General features: G+C 26.3%; 3 protein-coding genes across 3 annotated transcripts; 2 read left to right on the forward strand and 1 right to left on the reverse strand.

Annotated features, from left to right (window-relative positions):
- The first annotated feature begins 192 nt into the window (after window positions 1-192).
- On the forward strand, window positions 193-11,223 carry LOC129981860 (CCA tRNA nucleotidyltransferase 1, mitochondrial-like). The gene is made up of 8 exons (XM_056092894.1): window positions 193-271; window positions 2,210-2,570; window positions 2,647-2,841; window positions 2,927-3,053; window positions 4,748-4,833; window positions 6,501-6,608; window positions 7,858-7,970; window positions 10,720-11,223. Exons 2-8 carry the CDS (start codon window positions 2,243-2,245, stop codon window positions 11,116-11,118), a joined length of 1,356 nt encoding a protein of 451 aa, XP_055948869.1. The 5' UTR covers window positions 193-271; window positions 2,210-2,242; the 3' UTR covers window positions 11,119-11,223.
- A 1,637-nt stretch (window positions 11,224-12,860) lies between these two features.
- LOC129981018 (RNA-binding region-containing protein 3-like) lies at window positions 12,861-17,427 on the reverse strand. Its single transcript, XM_056091614.1, has 3 exons — window positions 17,259-17,427; window positions 14,675-14,742; window positions 12,861-14,416 (listed from the first exon to the last, which is right to left on the reverse strand). Exon 3 carries the CDS (start codon window positions 14,409-14,411, stop codon window positions 13,008-13,010), a length of 1,404 nt encoding a protein of 467 aa, XP_055947589.1. The 5' UTR covers window positions 14,412-14,416; window positions 14,675-14,742; window positions 17,259-17,427; the 3' UTR covers window positions 12,861-13,007.
- Window positions 17,428-17,860: 433 nt separating this feature from the next.
- LOC129981016 (dolichyl-diphosphooligosaccharide--protein glycosyltransferase subunit STT3A-like) lies at window positions 17,861-21,304 on the forward strand. Its single transcript, XM_056091613.1, has one exon. The coding sequence runs from the start codon at window positions 18,118-18,120 to the stop codon at window positions 20,248-20,250; it is 2,133 nt and encodes a 710-aa protein (XP_055947588.1). The 5' UTR covers window positions 17,861-18,117; the 3' UTR covers window positions 20,251-21,304.
- The last annotated feature ends 308 nt before the right edge of the window (window positions 21,305-21,612 follow it).

A 21,612-nucleotide genomic window follows, 5' to 3' on the forward strand; every position in this document is an offset into this window, starting at 1 on the left:
TGTGGCATAATTATCATTAACTTGTTGTTTATATATGCATGATGGGCAATTAAATTTATTAATACAAGAGAAATTTAAAATATATTCATTAGATTAATTTTATTCGATCTCTATCAAAAGAAAAAAAATTCAACTAGCTAAAGTTTAATTTTTGAAAATCGAGCTGTAAACACTATAACTTCAAGATAAAATATTTGTTTTGATTGGAGCACGAGCACCGCTAACGTTGTATATCGTTTTCATTAATTACATTGGTAACATCTGTTTGAATGTATGTAAATCCATTTTAGCCTTTGTAAACATAATTTATTTGATCTCATACAAGGAAGACGAATCTTATGCTTTTTACGAATGATGGAAATAATAATGAGCTTAAACATTATTTTTTTATTCTGTGGCTTACAAAGGGAAAACATTTTATAAATAATTTGCTTTCAGAATTAAAAAAAAGAAAGAGTCTACTTATATATAAAACTTATCTGTCCCTTTAAAATGAAACATAAAACTGATCGTTACTTTTATTTTCTAATGGTAATTTATTGCACGTCTTGCATCATCTTGGGTTCTATCTTGACTGAAAACTGCTTCCAACATAAAACAGTAAACATAATAATACGATGCTGTTCATTTTGGCATCTCATAGTTTTGATGTAATTCTAAAGCGATATAAAGCATAAAATAAAAGCTTTGAATGCTCATATTTTATTTTGGGTGGATAGAGAATATGAAGAACTACAACTTGTTTCATATGTTATATAGATAAAATAATTTTGATTAGTGAAATATTTTGATGAACATTATGTTTTGCTCTTAAGAGTTTCAAACTAATCAATAGATCTTATTTAACCAAGGAAGTCAGAATAATTAATTAATCTTTAAATTGCAGGTAAAATAGTTTCCATGATGCATCTTTAGCTGAGAATGTTGAAATGGTTCTGGCTTCAGAATTATTTCAAAATTTGATTTAGTGCAACTGGAAAAGGCTTTCATAACCTTAGAAAATAAGCAATTGTAATTTCTATTGATGTCCATGAAGTTACTTATTCTTATTTTTCTTCAGTAAAAATTAACAGCCAGTCCATATATAGTAATAAATACAATAGGATGGATAAATTAAACATGATGCTTGTTGGTTTGCAAGAGGGAGCAGAGTATCTGAATAAATTGTCATAATGGTTGTATAAACTTTTACATCAAAGAAAAAAAAATTGTTATTGCATCTATACCAATTATAGGGAAAGGATTAAATATGTTCTGCAGTACTTATAAATTTCTTCAAAATTTTTATCTGTTATTTATTAAATTTAACTATAGTGTAGTTATAGATAATTTGAAAAAATTACTGTTTACTGATGAATAAAATTTGATTGGAATTCAGATTGAAGACTTATAACAGATCTATAAAACATATATCACATTTATTTTGCATTCCTAATAACACCTGTTTTTATTCTGAGGTAATTAAAAGAACATTAAATGCCAGTTATTTTATATTCTTAATCAGTAAGGAAATACAAATGGCTATTTCAAACCAGTAATACTGTGCAAAGTGTTTAATACAATTTGAAGCAATCACCTTACTACTATATGAAGACTGTATGATGAATAACAGTAACTCTAATTAAATATTAATATCTGATTACTGAATCTTTTTCTTTTGAAGTTAAAAATTATATATTTTTCTTAATATGTGTATATGTAATTTATTTATTCAAAAATAACCCTTTTGGCAAAAAAACTTTTATAGTGATGATTTTCAATAAATATCTATTAATGTTGCTTTGTAGTTTGATGCATCACTCCAATACATTAAAATGATATTGTATTTATAGTTCCTTAAAACAGTGTAATAAAAGAAATCATTAATATAATTATATTGTTGCTGCAATGGCATTTGAATATTTGTACAGTTTTCTTTAACTCAGTGGAGCATTTATTTTCCACTCATTATCATAAACTTCAATTAATATCAGTATTTTATACCCTGCAACATATTTTAACCTTTTAAAACTACATTTTTCTGTCAAAATAATCTTTCTAACGCTTATATTTTTTTAATTAATTTGCTTATTTATCCATGTGTAAATAGTATCTATGAATTGAATAAAGTTTTCTTTTCTTTTTATTAAATCATAGTTCATCATAAGTAATTTTAAATCCTCTAACTTTTAAATATATATTTACTTTTTAGTACTGTTTATTTTCACAGGAACTCATTCAACATACTGCGACTTGTGCCTGAATGAAGTTTAACTACTTCGCAAAAATTTTTCATGTAAGAAAATTATTTCTTACAAATTTCAAGCAACCTAGTAGCTTACTACAGTTATTCTTCCTACATTCAAGACCAGAACCGAAGTTATTTACAATGAAACTTGACACTCCCCAGTTTCGAAGCATATTTACACCAGAAGTCAATGCATTATCAGACTTGTTTAAAAAATATGGATATGGATTAAGAATGGCTGGTGGTGCAGTTCGTGATCTCTTAATGGATAAACAGCCTGAAGATATTGACTTTGCAACCACTGCAACTCCAGATGAAATGAAAAAGATCTTTCAAGCTGAAGGTAATAAGATTTTCAATCAGTACTAACAATTGTTTAGTGGGCTATAAAAATACAAGAATTTTTATTATTTCCCCAGGTATACGCATGTTGCATCGTAAAGGAGAAGCACATGGAACTGTAACTATTAGATTAAATGATAAACAAAACTTTGAAATTACTACTCTGAGAGTGGATATGACCACAGATGGTAGACATGCTGAAGTCAAATTTACTACTGATTGGGAATTAGATGCTGGCAGAAGAGACCTTACCATAAATGCAATGTTTTTAGGTAAGATCTAGGTCATAAATTAATTCATTATTGAAAGCAAATTTCTTGTATTTATGATCTTATGTTGTTGTTGTTTTCTTTTAAGATTTGGAGGGAAACTTGTATGATTATTTTAATGGCAAAGAAGATTTAGAAAAAAAACAGGTCCGCTTTGTTGGTGATCCAGATTATCGTATTCAAGAAGATTATTTAAGGATTCTTCGATACTTCAGGTGTTTGATTTTTTTTATAACCTTTCCAAAATCAACAAGAATTAATTCTTTGTTTCATATGAAATAAATATAAACACATTATCATGTCAAGTTTTACATCTTTATATTAAAATAAATAAGTTCAAATTGGCATTGATGCATTGACACTTCCATCATGAAATATTTTTTAAAACCAGGAGTGTAATAGAACCAGAACATGTTATTTATTTTGTAACTAGACATAAGGAATATTTAAAACCATGCTATATTTGTCTTATTCTTATCCTAGGAAATATCATTGATATTTCAAATTAATAAAGTGATAGGTCGCTGGTGGCAAATGGTTCAGGGGGTAGAGGTGGAGAAATGCACAACATCAGACAATTTAAGAACAAGTTTCTAAATATTTTCTAGCTTAATTAATTCGTTCTATTTTATGTAATGTGATTTTTTTTAATAATAAAAAGAATTTTTAAAAATTTATTAAAATAAACATTTTTAACATATTTTTTGGAAACTGGAACTGGAAAATTCTTTTCTGTTTTTATATATTTGGCTTTGGATATCAGAGCATATTTTGATATTTTACTTTTCATTTTTTAATATAAACCTGTAATTTCTCTATTTATATAGTTTTTTGTGGATGCGTGGGGATAATTATATAGTTCATTTATTAATAATCATGAACTAATTGTTTTATATAACATTAAATATTTTGTTATTTATATGTTTTAAAAATTCATTTTCTTTGATTCTCAAAATTAGTCTGTTTGATATTTTCTCAAACATTGTAAAAATTTTATGTGTCTTCAAGCTGCATTTTAGTTTAATAATCATAGGGATAGTTCATATAAATTATTTACTCAACTACTTTTTGTGGTAACGTAATTTAGGTGAGGAGGAGACTGTATGCACCTCATTAACAAATAAATATAATGTATCCTTTTTATTTCCACTTGCTTTTAATTTAAGAGAATACTGAAAAGTTTTTGCCTGTCTGTTAAGATAAAAAATGTTCCAGAGGCTTAAAATAACTTTCAGATTAAAAATAAAATTCCAATTTTTTCAAAACTTATATGAGCACTTAATATTTTTGTGTATTCATGTCTGCATTGGATGCCAGATTTCTTTATCTGTTATATATATATATATATATATATATATATATATATATATATATATATTGAATCTATAGATTTTTACTTTTATAAAAAATAAGCTGTAGTTAAAAGGGACTTTTGTAAATTCTTAGAATATTCATTCATGGTAAATGCACATCATGCGGATATGGAACATAAAATGAAAGCATGAGATTAATGTAATGAAGGAAAATTAAAAAAACAATTATAATAAAAATAACCATAAAATATAATAATGAAGTAAATATAACAATACTAGAGAAATATAAATAAAATAAAATTGTGAGTAGTTGTAAAATTTGAGTTATAAGTCAGTGTAATATATTAACTCTTTTCTGTGAGATTATTTTTACATTTTTCAGCATACAACTTATAAATTTAATGGAATGTTTTTGCATCAAAAATATTCTAAAATGATCACTGCAAAAGGAATTCATAATTCCTTTGTCTTTTTAAATATTTTTGTTTTTCTTATATTAAAGCTTATGGTGATTATGATTTGATCTAAGTGAAATTAACATAACTTTTTTAAATAAAATATTTACTTTTTTTTTTTTTTTTTTTTTTTTTTTTTAGATTTTATGGAAGAATTGCAGTTCATCCAGATAATCATGATAGTCAGACATTAGAAGCGATCAGGAAAAATGCTGAAGGATTAGGCAGTGGGTTTGTTTTGTATTTTTAAAAGTTGGATAGACTATATTTTGAGATTTTTTTTTTTGTATTTCTAGTGAGGAATTTCTTGAAATTATTATTCATAGGTAAAATAGTGAGCTTTATTAAAATAATTTCAATATTACAAAATTAACTTATAAAACATTCTTGTCCCTTTTACATTTTAAGTTTTTGACCAAGTAAATCAGTGCTTCCTGAACCATAATTTCAACTTAAGTGCAGAAATCTAGAATATTATTGATAATAATGGAAAAAATTTACGTTTTTTTTTTTTTTAACACAAAAATAACAAGGGGGGGGGACTCATTTGAAATATTTTTGAAAAAACTGATTGATTAGTTAATTTAAATTGAATTTCTTTCCCACCCCCTCAATACTCTCTGATATGTTTTCCCTCGTATTTGATTTTACAACCAATTCTTTGGGGGGGGGGACTTTGCTTGAAAATAATAATATAAACCATAAGTCAAAAAGTTTTAGAAGCTTTAAATTGGATCATCTTCTGTAGAATCTCATCACCATCCCATCCATCCTAAAATTCCTCATATTGTAATCATTATAAAGAATTTCAAAAGAATTGTTTGAAATCAAAATATCAAGTTTGTTCATTTCTTTCATTTAATACTCGACTGTTATATCATACATTTCAGTTTCCGATATACACGTTATAAATACAATGTTTATTTTTATGTCTCATGGGTTTACTTGATAATTTTCAAATTGTCAAAACTATCACACATCGTTTTACATAAAATATCAAAATGCTTGCATTCCTGAATTCATTTTGCGATTTTTGGATTACTTTGAGATTGCCAAGCTCCATCATTCATAAGATGCCAAGATAGTTGGCAATATTTTGCATGTTTCGGCACATTATTGCAGTGGTTGTAGAAGTAAACAAGCACCCTGAATAACTGTTATTTTGAAAAATATTCTTGCTTATTTTCAAAAACATATTATGCATAACAATTACATATATATTTCATATTATTGCATAACAATTACAAATATATGAGTTATAAATAATACTAAATATTTTAACAAACAAACTATTTCAGAATGAAAACAATTGTTTTTTATCATTAATTTGCCAGTATATGCATATGTTTGGTATTGGATTCTGCATTAGCTTAATTTATTGAAATTAATTTAAACATAAAACTTAATATTGTCATTTTTATTTTAGTATAGCAGATGCATATGTATTGCTTACATTAAATGCATTATTTTTCGTGCTTTTTGTTTTTTATTTACATTGATAAAAAAAAATTCATTTTTTGAAAAATTGATGAAATTTGTAAAGTTGAATTTTTTCTACATACAGACAAATAAGTAAAAAGTATTCTTTTTTTTCTCTTGTACTTTTAAATACCATCTTATGCTTTCAAGCAATGAAATTATTTTTAATTACAAAATGCAATTTGTCTTTAGATGCTTATTGTTCTCAAATTATTCTGTTATTAAAATAATTATAATCAAAATATAAAATTTTTCAATTACAGATGTCATCAGTTGTTCCACATAATAAACTGTATATATTATTACCTAAAAATGAAGTTCAAAAACTGTAAAAAAAAGAAAAATAATTGCTCTAATGTGTTTTATGCTTCTTATAATTTTCACAACTTTATTTATTTATTTATTTATTTTTTAGAAATATCTGGTGAAAGATTGTGGATGGAATTGAAAAAGATTCTTAGCGGTAACTTTGCTAAAGAAATTATGTTAAGAATGATTGATTTAGGAATTGCTCCCTTTATTGGTAATATGCTGCAATCATTTGTTTTTAATACATTACTTTTTAAAATATTTCATGAAATATTACATTTTTTTATTTTAATAAATATATTATGGTCCTTATTTATTTATTTATAATGTTTGCTCTGTATGTTGAATATTATTATCAATTCGCTTTGAAATTTGTGCAGTATCTTATGATGGTTGTAATATTTTGCTGTTGCAATCCTTATGTATGATAAATCATGTTAGCAAGTAGATGCACTAGAACTTTAAAAAAAATTTTCATTTATCTACTTTCATTTATGTGGTAACAGCTTTGTAAATAAATTGTTTTTGTAGAATAAAATTCAGTTGACTGGAAAAACCCTTGAATGATGTTCTTTTTAATGGGACTTGAAATTAATTATTTTAAAGCTTAAGGATTCAGTTAAAAATAAATTTTTCAGATATCAAATAGGCTGAATGATAATCGAGATTTGAATAGAATTTATCAACAAAAAAACTTCTATCCAAAGTATAATGTGGAAACTCATATGCCCCTTTGTTATTGCTTGATATATATATTTAAATAATAATTATAGTTTTCAACCAGGTTTTGTGATTAAAAATTAATTTTATTTTCTGAGTTTGCATATTGTGAATTAAAAAATGATATTGATGTTCTAAAGATGATATTGATGTTATCCAACTTTTACTATAGTTATTATCTTCCATCATGAAAGCTTAAGAAATAATTTCATTTGTGCTTCATATATATATATTATTATTATTATTATAGTTTTCAACCAGGTTTTCTGCATTTATACATTGTGAATTAAAAAATGAAATTGATGGTGTAAAGTTAGCCAAATGTACTGTAGGTATTATCTCGGCTCTTTTTTGCAGTGAAATATTTAAATTATTATGACTGGAGAAAATTTAATTAATGATGTGTGTATCTAAATTGTTTGGAATGATTTTTTTTCCATATTTCTCTCAACTTGACAAAAAAATGCAATATAATTTAAAAATACATTGGTGAATCTTCGCTTTATATAAATATGTTTATTCTTTAGAAAATTTAGTCTAAAAATACAGATTAATTAGTAGCTTCTCACAGTCTCTCTTTTATAAGATAGTTGATTTAAGGATATTAGATTATAAGTTGTCACCAATATCTTTACATTTACCCAAGTGAACCCAATTTTTATTTACTACAAGTAAAATATTATGACATCTAAATGTCTATTAGTAATATATGTAAATTATATTTCAAGAACTTTTAATTTTAGGATTACCAGAAAATCCAAATGTAGCAGAATATGCTGATGTCTGTGACAGGGCACTACCTATGAAGCCTCATCCTGTCACAAGATTAGCAGCCTTACTTAGAATAGAAGAAGAAGTAAGTATGTGTATGTAGATTTGACTTATACGTAATCAAGGATGGATTATATAGGCAAAGTATACTGCTCAAGTGTCAAGCACAGAAACACTAGACTGATAGGGAAGCCCAAAATATATATATATATATTAAATATTTATCATTTTTTATTGCTTGGATTTTATTATATTTTAACATTTGTATTTAATTAACTCATGACTCCTTAATATTTATTTGAGGATGAATGGTTATTTGTTCATTAACATACTAAATTATTTTCCTAAAAAAAGAGCCTGTTTCCATGCAACATTTCTCGAAACTTTTAATATAGCATGTTCATTTAAGATAAAAAAAAAAAATACACTATTTATCAATAAAGAACAATAAATTATGATAGTTAAATAAGTTATTATTAATAAAAAATGTGATTATAAGGCTTGCCATTTTGAAATGTGTAAGTAAATATTTGTGCTATTTTCAACAATTACTCAAGATTTGAGCATCAGACATCTAGCAAGTTTATTCCACTCCTGTATATAATTACTGTTTTTAATGGTGGCTTAATCTATAATGTAAATGTTATACAAATTAACAATGCCATATTAGTTATTGGTTCCCATTTACTTGTTAAAATCTGTCAGAAGTGCTGCTATCTGGCAAAAAATTCTTGCTTTCATGTAAAATTTTTTCATGTGTATAAATGCATATATTCAATGTAAGTTAATCTATTTTATTATATATTAATTATTTACATATATATTATATAATAGTATATATAATTATATTTAAGAGCATTATTTTAAATAATTCATTTTCTAGTTTTAATAGAAGTAAATAAAAGTGGTAAGCATAAAATGTACAACACTTTAAAAATAATCTTATACTCCAAAGTTTAATATTGAATTTCACATTTGACCTATTTGGTTCCTGCCGATTGACTCATTGTTATTCGTTTAATATATCCACTTGATTAAAAGATGTATGAAAATTAATTCTGCATAAAATATATTATGTCAGCTTTTAGTCATATGTTAATTCCTTAATTTGAAAAGCAAATTCAGAAGCAATTACAGTCTATGACATCTGATCAGAATTATATATATTGGATGCCGGTTTTAAGAATAATTAAAGGATTAAATTCAATCATGTGGTAAACTTTTGAGGGTTTTATAAAAAATTCAATCTAGCTGTGTTTATATTGTTGTTTTTATTTAGCTCCTTATAATTCAATAGCACACAGGAATATTTTAACTGGTGGCTTCAGTAAAATATAAATATATATTGTTGAATTTATGCATGAAATAATTTGTCTTAAATTTATAAGAAAACGTATAATATATTTATAATTATATTAATTTTGTAATCCTCCTAGTGGCCAATCATTGTTTTTTTTTTTTTCCATTAATTCTGAGATTTTACTGTACAGAAACAGTTAAATCATGCTTCCATACCTCTCAAAAGTATTTTAATCATAATTTTTTTTTAAATGTATTAATAAATAAGAAAATTCTGCTTTTAAACTAAAATGAAAAATATAAAAAATATCGCCCTTTACATATTAATGATTTTACATATGTAAAGCATGCCAATTTTATATTTTATCAGTCACCACATTAATCATTGGTTAAAATGATTTCAAAATTAATAAAGGTGATAATTTTAAGATTGTTAAGAAATCTTTGAATATAAGTCTCTTCATTATCTTAACTGCTATATTTTAATTAAAAATATAAAGTATTAACATCTGGTTTCTCATTAATAAAATATATTCAAATGCGAATTTTTGTCATTATTATTAAAATCATGTTGTTACTATATTAACTCAGTTGTCTTAAGACTTATTGATGGATGTTGATATAATAGCATGCTATGAAATTATACCGACCATGACAAATTTATATTTATTGTAATTCAGGAATATTTTTTATTAATTAGTAGTGTAAAGTACACTTTTATAGAGCACTGACAAAAATTTGACAAATTATAAACTGAATAAAATTTGTTTATTCAGTTTTTAAATTTTATGTCAAATATTCAAATTGGCGAAGTTATTGAAATATATACTTTATTGAATTACTAGTCGCCCCAGGTGGCCAGCTGATTCACTAGGAATAATTATTTTATTTCAAATAAATTTTTTAGATATAACTTATAGATATGTTTAAGATTGTGCGAAATTGCCTAACATTAAAACTATGTTATTTTATTTCTTTTACTTATTCTTTATTGTGTACATGAACTCTTATAATGGGGACTATACCATAACATCATAACACTATTAAAAACATAAATATTTGATTCAACTACAATATAAATTTCATGATATTGTAATTTCACTTTTTGATGAAACAATGAAAACTGTTTGAATTTTGGAGCAAGAATGTAATATATTGTTAGAAATTAGGAAAAGAAATTTAATATTGCTAATATTTTGATAAAAAAATTGAATGATTATTAATTTGGTATAATTACAAAGACAATATTTTAAATTTTAGAATGGTTTAAAATTCATATTTGTATAATAATATTTTCAGAAGTTATAGTGAAGAAAACACTGAAATCACTTTCCTTATCATTGGTAGAGATTTTAAAAAAATGTCAGCAGCAATTCAGAAAAAGTACAAAAACATTTAATATTTAGATTTGTATTTAATAATATATCTTTGGATGCCATGATTTATAAAGTAAATAAATGAAATGTGAAATGTCAGTTTTATAAAAATTTTATTGAATGAAAATTTGATATTTCAAAAAATATTTGTTCTTTTAGGTTTTGGCTGTACATTCACGGTTGAAGTTTTCTAAGTATGACAGGGATTTAGCACTATTTTTAATTAATAACAAAAATGTCACAGGCCATCCACCATTACGGCCCTTTATACATCTTATAATGAACTCAAAAAATAAAGTGAGTGATACCCATGAATGGTGCTGTGAGATTTTGAAGTACAGAGGAGATGTATGTTTATATAAAGAACTGAGTGAGTGGAAAATTCCAAAATTTCCAATCAGTGGACATGTTTTGATGGAAAAAGGATACAAACCTGGACCAAAAATGACTGAGATTATGACAAATCTGAAAACGCAGTGGATTGAAAGTAACTTCAAACTAACTAAAACAGAGCTTCTTGAATCCTTGGACAAGAATATATATGGAGATGGATTGTAGTACTAGGATTCAAAATTAATGTAAATGTACAAAATGCAAAATAATTTATGCAGCATTAGTTGAAATGTACATAATGCCAATAAATTTTATTTACTGATATTTTGATTGGAGCATTTTATTCATGAAACAGTTTATAAAATATTAATTGATCAAGAAAAATGCCATTTAACCCCAAAATAATTCCACTAAACTAAAATTATGAGCATTCTTCAACAAATTATAATGCATAATTTTTCTAAAAAACACCAAAATAATACATCACATTTCATTTGAATATGAAGTTTTCTTAAAAATCTAGACTAAACACACATTACTTTAGGGAAAAAAAATAATAGTAAACATTACTTATGTTATTAAATAAAAAATTATATATGAACTTATATTTGGATCATCTTTGCATTAGTGAGAATGAGTAAATTTAAATAATTGTTTTATATTCAAACAGACACAGACAAAATATCTAACCAAGATCTTTCATAAGACTTATTGAGCAATATTCATTTACAAACTATTCACAAAGCCCAATGTAAAATTTAATATAAAATAGTTAATTTATTTATACTGGCAAGAAAAGGGTGTGATTTATAACTTAACGATGATCCTTAATTAATTCATTTCTAGAAGGTAGGAAAACAAGACAAAGATTCAAATTAATCTGTCGATTCATCATATCTACCTATTCTATTTGTTCAATAGGATGGATACATGTACACAGAAGCTTTTACTTTCACTTCTGAACAATAACTGTCAATCTTTGTGCTGCCAAAATGATTTTCATGTTGTATTTTTAGCACTATTAAAGAATAGCAGTGTAACTTTCTGTAACAAATAATGATTTTGCAGCTTGCTTCTTTTTTTTTTTTTGCTAGAATTTATAGATTCTCTACATGTCTATGTAATGAAAACAGTGAATCTGTAAAGCAGCTCCTATAACTTGTAATTTTAAATATATATATACATCAAATTTTATTTGTCTTATAAAATTTTTGAATAAATTTATTAAAATCTAATATACCAATCATTTAAATGGATAAAAGTGATAAATTTCAAATTTATATTAAATTAAAATTATGCATCTATTTTTAAATTCTGTGCAAAACATACAATCCTATTTATCAACTAATGTTAAAAGTGGAACTCGTATTAAATATATATATATTAAAGACAGGAGATATGAGGGAAATTGATTATTCTGACATAGCATAAGAATAAAAAAAGATGTATCCTGAAATGTAATTTCAATAAAAAAATATGTTATTTTTCCCATTTTACATATATATCTGCAGTAACTATAATAGATATACACAAAATAAATTGTATTAAAGAGAATCTAATAAAGTTTTTAAAAAAATCTCATTTTCCAATATTTTTATTTTAAAGCACTGGTATATACATTTTATCAGACTTTTTTATTGTAGTACATTTATCAAAAACATTTTTTATAATCAAACAAATATTAAAAAGAGCTCTTAAATCAAGTATATACAGATACAATCAACAAGAAAATACAATATTTACATTTTTTTAATGCATAAATAATTGTAATTAGCCTCCACTTAATGGTGGAATAACTGCTATTTCATCACCATCTTTCAATGAAATATTTTCTGATGTTTCAACATATTCTTCATTAAGAGCAAGAATTACATTCTCAGCAATAGGTTGTAAATTTTCACACACATTCAAAATCTGTTGTAACAATTTTTGGAAATCATATGAACCTGAAGGAAATAGGGCTTCCATTTCATGTTTTTCCATTAATTCTCTAGCTTTGGCAAAAAACAGAAGTTTAACACATATCCTGTCATCTTCCATCAGTATGTACTGAAATAGAAATAAAATCAATATAAATGCTGTTAATAAAAATAAAATAAATTTGTTAAAGAAGTTTATTTTTCTTTCTTCTCTGCTTCCTTAGGTTTAGCTGATCTAGCAAACTGAACTACTAAAGGTTTTGTATGCAATATAAAGCCATTAGTTTCTTTAATTGCCTCCATGGCTTGTTTTTCATTGGCTAAAGTCACAAAAGCTTGGCCTTTCATTCTACCTTCTTTCATAAGTCGAATATCAAACATATTTTTATCATTTTCAGAATTTGGATCAATAAATCTTCCAAATATATAACGCAAGTCCTTTTCTTCTACTTGCTTAGCTAAATTTTTAATATATAACCGAAAAGTAGGTTCTCCAGGTGAGAAATTCCGAAAAATAGACATTGTTTTCATTTCTCTGGAAGATATTTTTTTCTTCCTCAGTTCATCCAAAGTTATAAATTGAGAAGTGCTCCAATTTTCCTCAGAAGTATCTAGTTTATTATCTGAATTATCATCTGATACTTTAGGAGGTTCAATTGCTCCAAACCCACCAGCTGTTTCATAGCTTGTTGTGACTGCAATAGGATTTATTTTTTCTATATTCTTCATGCTAATTTTTTTCTGGTTTAAAGGCTGAGATTCAAACACTTCTGAAGGTTCTGTTTGTTGCTTTGTACTACTACTGCTTGATACTGGTATAAAATCAGAAAATTTGGGTTTCTTTTTAAATTTAGTTTTTTGGACTGCTCTCTTCTGAGGTAAAATTTTTTCAACAACTTTTGGCTTTTCAGCATCTGGCTCACTTTCATATTCAGATTCTTCTGAAGAAGCATTAGTGTTTTCCATGTAATGTGAATCTCCTTCGACAACATCTTCACTTTCCTGTACAGGAATATCTGGAGTTAAAGGTGGTGCAGGGGTCAATGGTCCAAAGGGAGCAGGTAAATTCATCTTATTCATCAGATGTAAGACTTGCGTATAAAACTTAGGTACAGATGCTAAAGCATGACTTATGTTTTGTATGATTGTTGGAGTAGCCGGGGGATATTTGTATTTCAATAAAGATGAAGGCAAATAGTCTAATCCAAGAGATGGTGCAACACCATGCAATTTTCTAGAAAACTCTTCCATATCTGCTCTAAGAACTTCTTTTTCTGTTAATTTCATTGCATTATCCTTTGGGGTCTCAATCTGAAATTTAGAATAATCACTAAGATGTGGAATAAAATGTTCATGTTGTTCCCTTGAAAATTCAACCACTAAACGTCTGTTTAAGATTTCTCTTTGATGTAAAAGGGACAATGCATACTTTGCATCTTCCTGATTTGCAAATGTTGCAAATGCACTATATTTCATTTTTCCTTCATCTGGCATGACTCGAACCTTGACAGCACCTACAAGTTTTAATAGTTCTTCTCGATCTGCTGCATTAAGTTCCGAAGGCAAATGCTTAATAAATAATGTAGTGGGTCCTAACATTTTTCCTGAAAAAATTGTTTTACACAAAAAGATAATTCTATAAGTATTATTAGATTATATAATAAAAATTATCAAAAGCATATATAGTACTAAATTATACTTTCATTAAAATTTTCAAATAATAACACTATAAAAGTAAAATGTTTTAAGGAGTACTCTAATATCTAAAAAAGAAAAGCATCTTATGGCAAGAAAAATATTTGCCTAAATTTGCCACTTAATTGAGATAATTTGAAGGAAAATAAAAGTAAAAGGTACTTTACCTTTAATATTATTCCTTAATATTTTAAAAGAGGGAATGTAAGGATTAACTCTTCAATGACTTCTAGGCCTAAAAAAAAATAATAACCTTTTAAAACAAAATATATTCATCCACAAAGTATTATTTTAAAATAGTATATGGATCTAAATAGTATATAGATCTGCATCTTATTCAAGAAGAAAAATTAATATATTAATTAATATAAGAAATTATATTAATAATATTAATTCTTATATTAATGTAAGAAAAATTAATAAATTAATATATCAATGTGTTTTTTTTTTTTTTTTTTTTAGAAATTAGATTGAAATTATTATTACAAAATTATTGGGGAAAACAAACAATTAGTTCAAAATTATATATTTAATGATTCTTTTGATTACAGGCACTCAAAATATAAATAAGATTTAAATTATCCATTTGATATTTCATTAGTTAAAGATGGCACTATTTTATGACTAAATAAAATGCTAAAAATTATTCCGCTATCATTTAGTGAATAGAAATAAAGATTTGTTTCAAAATTTCTGCATGTTGACAAACAAATCTTATTATTTTTCCTATCGAAATGAAAACATGAATTATTTCATACTGCAATATAACATTTGAAAACTTAATATTCAATTTCTACTACAATTTCTATAATTAAATTGCAATTGAAGAGTGTAAGAACAATGATTAGAGATTGTTCAAAATATTTCATCACTTTTTCTATCTGTATAACCATTGTAATTAAAGAATAATTGAAAAAAAAGTTTTAAGAAAGAAATATTTAACTAAAATAATATCTGTCTAATGAAATTTTATAACTCAGAAGAATCTTGAACTTGTTTAGAACATATCTGTTGCTGTTCTGACTAAATTTACATGCGTTCATTAAAAAGCAATTAACTACAATATAAATGACAAATAAAAAAAAGGTTCAAAATTCTGGAAAAAAATATGCCATTGCATAAAAAAAATAATGGTTAATAACTATTAAAATATATTTGAAATATTTGTTAATTTTAAAAATATATCTTAAAATTAAATAGTACCTTATTTAGGTATAACTCTTATATAATTATGAATCTGTACAACCTCGACTAATAATAAAAGAAAATATGTGTGTTAACATTCTACTGTTTGATGTAGAGATACCAAATTTTATACACTATGAGAAGTAAAAACATGTATCTTAGAATGTGTTTTTTTTTTAATTTTAATTAACTAAAAAATAAAGCTGTATTTTGGCATTTTTCTGTAATAATTCCTGGAAATATCAACAAAATTGATTTTTAATTATAATAATTTAGTTATAACAAATTTTCTTATATGTTGGCAATTTTAAAAATATTTTTAATAATTTAAAACCATAGATTTCGTTGCTATAATGAAATTCAAAATTTTTTTATTTCAGTAAATATTTAATCATAAGATTTTCTCTTATTGTTGAAAGCTAAAGAAAAACATTTTTTTAATGATACTATAATATCATAATACTCAACTCCATCAGAAAGGTTCATTTATGCAAAAGTCAGAACAGGTTAAGTCAATTAAAAGAATACAGCTTTAATGCCCGTCACAAAAATATTTTGTAGAGGAATAATGAATATCAAGATTTACATAAGAGATTTAACTGAAACATGACTAATATACCCACAAAATCAACTGATTATCAAGACTGGCTAATAATAAATATGAAACTTGTGAATTGATCGAATGACATTAGAGAACTTTTGATTAAACTGCATGCCATTGGTAAACAGATTAAAATGACATGTTTTTATTAACAATTAATTGCTGATAGTAATAAACATGACATCTTAGGTAAATAATTTTAGTCATTAATAATTGGTATACTATTAAACATCAGTTCATGAATATATATTCTGCAAAAATTACTCTTCAGCAGAATTGTATTTAGTTTAGCTATACTAACAACCTGCTTCAAAACAACACGATGATTACGTAGACAGCTGAAGTAATTCTGAAATGTGGTTAGGCGAGAGGAATGACATTCTAAATTTCCCCAGATCAATCATCAGCAAATTAGGATTCAGAATATGTATTTTGAGAATCCTGATTTCTAAAATTTTAAGATTTAAACCCAGAAATTTTTAAAAGAACATGCAATTTTTTCCACATTCTAATATAACGAACAGTAGATAACAAAAGACACAGCAGAATAATTTTATCAAAATAATATATTTTTATATATTGTTTATATGGTATAACGCATAAAAATATCTTTTTTTTTTTTTTTTCCCATCACGGAATATTGAGTTAACCTAGTTAAAATTTATAATAGATAATTTACTACTATATGAAACATACAAAAACAGCAGACATTTTAAAAGCCTTCACTTTTTTCTTATATTTTAATTAATCCAGTAAATATTAGTAGAAATCCAAATATAAATTAATTGATACAATTTTTAAGTCATATTTCTCTTTTTAAGTATTCCCAAGACATTTCTTGGTCAATATCAAAAAATATTTTATCATATCAGTTTAAAAAATTAAGAGTTGAATATTTATGCTTCAAAATATGATTTTTGCAATCTTTTGAATGTGATTATAATTTATAAGCTCAAGTTCTTTACCTTTTAATTAAAAAATAAAATAACAAGTATTGAATCGTTGGGAAAATGCACTTTTATAACATGATCTAAAGGAAGGAAGGAATGAAAGTTAGTTTTCCGGCGTATGCTCCTGAACGTATGATCCAAACTTTTATTCTGTTTTCATTTCAGATTCGATAAACATTTCAAATCACGCATGCTGTTATAGTTGCAGTTATAGTAACATAATCGCAATAATTACGTGTAATAAGATATTTTTGTCACCTCTGATTTTCTATTTTTTATAATTTATTTTAAAATATTAATTAAAAAAAGCTCAGAAAATAGTCTTCTATCAGCTTTTAAACTTAATATATATAGAAAAAAGTCCTAAACAGCATTCGCAATAGTTTCAGATGAAAAGCTGCGACTTGTGGATTTCACCTCCACGCTATTTGAGTGGCATTTACAAGCTAAAAGAGGAAAAAAAAAACCTCTCTCAGGTAATTAAATTTATTCCTATCTAGAATATAATTTTAATAAACTTTTCTTTGTTTCTTTTCAATTATATTTATAAATTTTACATCTAGAAATAAGAACTTCGAAATATTTGTACAAACTGTAACTTTCGCTTTCGGCTTTTGATATGAAATTCGTGGCGTTTATGTGGAGATAGTGACAAGAGTTCATCAGATAAATAATATTCTAATTACGACAAAGTTGATTAAGTTTTAAGTGTGCGTGGCTAATTATTTTTATATGATAAAATTCTGAGTGTGCTATTTTAGAACACATCTTTCTGTGTAAAATTTAGCCGAATTTCTTGTTTGCTGACTGATTCTCTAATGGTCGTTTTGGTAAACTGAATTAACCTTTTCTTGTTGAACATTTGATTTTCAAAATGTTTACAGCACCAATAATTAAACCACCTGGGTGGTTTGGCCGCATGTCACCGGAGAAGCAGGATACTTTATTGAAAATGTTGATCCTGTCTATGGCCGCTATCTTATCATTTTCTACGCGTCTGTTTTCGGTTTTACGATTTGAAAGTGTCATTCACGAATTTGATCCCTACTTCAACTATCGAACAACAAAATACTTAGCAGAAAATGGATTTTACAGTTTTCATAATTGGTTTGATGATCGAGCATGGTATCCACTTGGCAGAATTATTGGTGGCACCATTTATCCTGGTCTCATGATAACCTCTGCTACGATTTATCGTATCCTACAGTTTTTGCACATAACCATCGATATTCGTAATGTATGCGTCTTCTTGGCTCCTTTATTCTCAAGTCTTACAACCATCATCACGTATCTGTTGACAAAAGAACTTAAGGATGCCTCTTCAGGACTTGTTGCAGCCGCTATGATATCTGTTGTTCCGGGCTATATATCACGATCTGTTGCAGGCTCTTATGATAATGAAGGAATTGCTATTTTCTGCATGTTGCTTACATATTATATGTGGATCAAAGCTGTAAAAACTGGTTCAATTTACTGGGCTGGAATGTGTGGTATTGCTTATTTTTACATGGTCTCATCATGGGGTGGTTATGTGTTCCTCATCAATTTAATACCTCTTCATGTGTTGGCATTGATGATTACTGGCAGATTTTCTCACCGTGTATATGTGGCTTACAGTACTTTGTATTGCTTGGGCACTTTGTTATCAATGCAGATATCATTTGTTGGATTCCAGCCTGTACAATCCAGTGAACATATGGCTGCATTGGGTGTATTTGGTCTTTGTCAACTCCATGCATTTGCTGATTATGTTAGTTCTCGTTTAAGTAAAGAAGATTACGAAGTTTTAATCCAAACTATATATACGATCTGTGCTGTAATCACTATTTCTGCTGGGGCTGTTTTAACCATTACTGGAAAAATATCTCCTTGGACTGGAAGATTTTATTCTCTATTGGATCCTTCTTACGCTAAAAACAATATTCCCATCATTGCATCTGTATCTGAACATCAACCTACATCTTGGTCAAGTTTCTACTTTGATTTACAATTTTTGGTTTTTATGTTCCCTGTTGGACTTTACTACTGCTTTTCAAAATTGACAGATGCCAATATATTCATAATATTGTATGGTGTAACTAGCATTTATTTTGCTGGAGTGATGGTCCGTTTGATGCTGGTGCTTGCTCCTGTTATGTGTATTTTATCTGGAATTGGAGTTTCATCAATTCTTACAACATATTGTAAGCAATTGGAGACTATTCCGCAAGAGAAGAAGGCTAAGCGATATGGCAGTAACTACTTTAAGAAGAATGAAATTGCATGGTCATTTATTTTCTGTATGTCTTTCTTTTTGACTGCATATATGCTTCATTGCACATGGGTTACATCAGAAGCATACTCATCACCATCTATTGTACTCTCAGCCCGTAGCCATGATGGTTCTCGAATTATTTTTGATGACTTCCGAGAAGCTTATTATTGGTTACGTCATAATACTCCTGAGGATGCCAAAGTAATGTCCTGGTGGGATTATGGCTATCAAATTACAGCTATGGCTAATAGAACAATCCTGGTAGATAACAATACATGGAACAACACTCATATATCTCGAGTTGGACAGGCAATGGCTTCTACGGAGGATAAAGCATATGAAATAATGAGGGAGTTGGATGTGAATTATGTGCTAGTAATTTTTGGCGGTCTTACTGGATACTCATCTGATGATATAAATAAATTCTTATGGATGGTAAGAATTGGTGGAAGCACTGATCGTGGTAAGCACATAAAAGAAAATGATTATTACACATCATCTGGTGAATTCCGTATTGACAAAGATGGCTCTGAAACCCTCTTGAAATCATTGATGTATAAGATGTGCTACTATAGATTTGGTCAAGTTTATACTGAAGCTGGCAAACCTCCTGGCTATGATCGTGTGAGAAACGCAGAAATAGGAAATAAGAATTTTGAATTGGATGTTTTAGAAGAAGCATACACAACAGAGCATTGGCTTGTTCGAATTTATAAAGTAAAGGACTTGCCAAACAGAGGGGTTCAATGGTAACAGTTTATCATTATGTCTTCGATACTTAATATTTTTTTATATTTAAGTGAAATGTTTACAAATATATGCATTTTTTAACATTAACTTTTCTTCTTTTTTTTATGGTGTAAGGATCAATATTTTTTGCTCATTCTTTTCAGTTACTGTTACCTCTTAAAAGATAACAAACTGTTTATTGTTAAACATTTTAGATTTAAGTGATTTTATAAACTTAAAAAGAACCTATGTGAATATTTTTTGTTATCACATGTATATGAGCTAAGATGAGCAAATTTTCTTGCTCGTTTATTTACCATTGTTTAGAGTTCAATTCGTTTTGGGTAATGATCATCTTAGTGTACTTTTTTTTTTACTAATTCTGAAACTAATATTTACTTCATATGTTTCATTAAAAATAAATTTGTTAAATATTTATAAAAGTTAGCCCAGAGCAGGAAAAAAAAAAAGTCTTATCTAATTGGTTTCATGTATTGGTTAAACAAAAAAAAACATGAGCTAGAATAGAACAAGTTGAAAGTTTATTAATACTTAATGAGAATTTTGAAATTCTTCTACTTAAGAGTGGATATGATCAAACATCTTTATGAGTAGAAACTTGAACATCATTTTAAATTCTTAAGAATTGTTGATATGTAGATTTCTTTTCAAAGAAACCTGTAACATTGTTCTGGCTAACTTTCTTATATTTACTAATGTACTTTTTAATAGAATGATTTAGTAAATGTATATTTTTGAAATGTGCATCTGTAAAAATGATACTATGCATGTGTAATAGAAAAACGCTAAAATAATATGTAATGTTATAATTTATGTACGAAAAATTTTGAAACACACACATATATATATTGTTTGTTACAAAGACAAATGTTGTTCAGGATAGTTTATCAAATCAAAATTGGAGTTTTGTACTAACCAGTGAGTTAGCTTATGCAGATATTTATTATAATTGGTTTATGTTTTTTAATGCAAAGGTTCTTTAAAAGAAACTTGTTATCTGCATTTGATTTTGCATGTTATTTGGATTCTACTTCATTAAAGAGGACATTTTGTTATATTTCTGTGTTTCTTTCTTTTTCATCAACATTGAAATGGATTTTTCCTATATTGGTCTCGGATATCTTTTTTTTTTTTTTTTTTTTTTTTTATCACTGTCAATTCCCTTTTCATTTTGGATATTGAAATAAATAATTTGACTTATATATATCAAATTTTCATTTACATGAGGAATAAGTTTTATTTGTAAGTCTGTTGAGGACTTCAGTTTTATTAAAGATGTTGAAAAATAAAATTATTTGAATTGATTCTTTTAAAAATTGAGCTAATATATTTTTCTGTACTTGAGAAAAAAATTAAACTGTTCAT

This window comes from Argiope bruennichi, chromosome 8, assembly GCF_947563725.1.
Source record: "Argiope bruennichi chromosome 8, qqArgBrue1.1, whole genome shotgun sequence".
Lineage (NCBI taxonomy): Eukaryota > Metazoa > Arthropoda > Arachnida > Araneae > Araneidae > Argiope > Argiope bruennichi.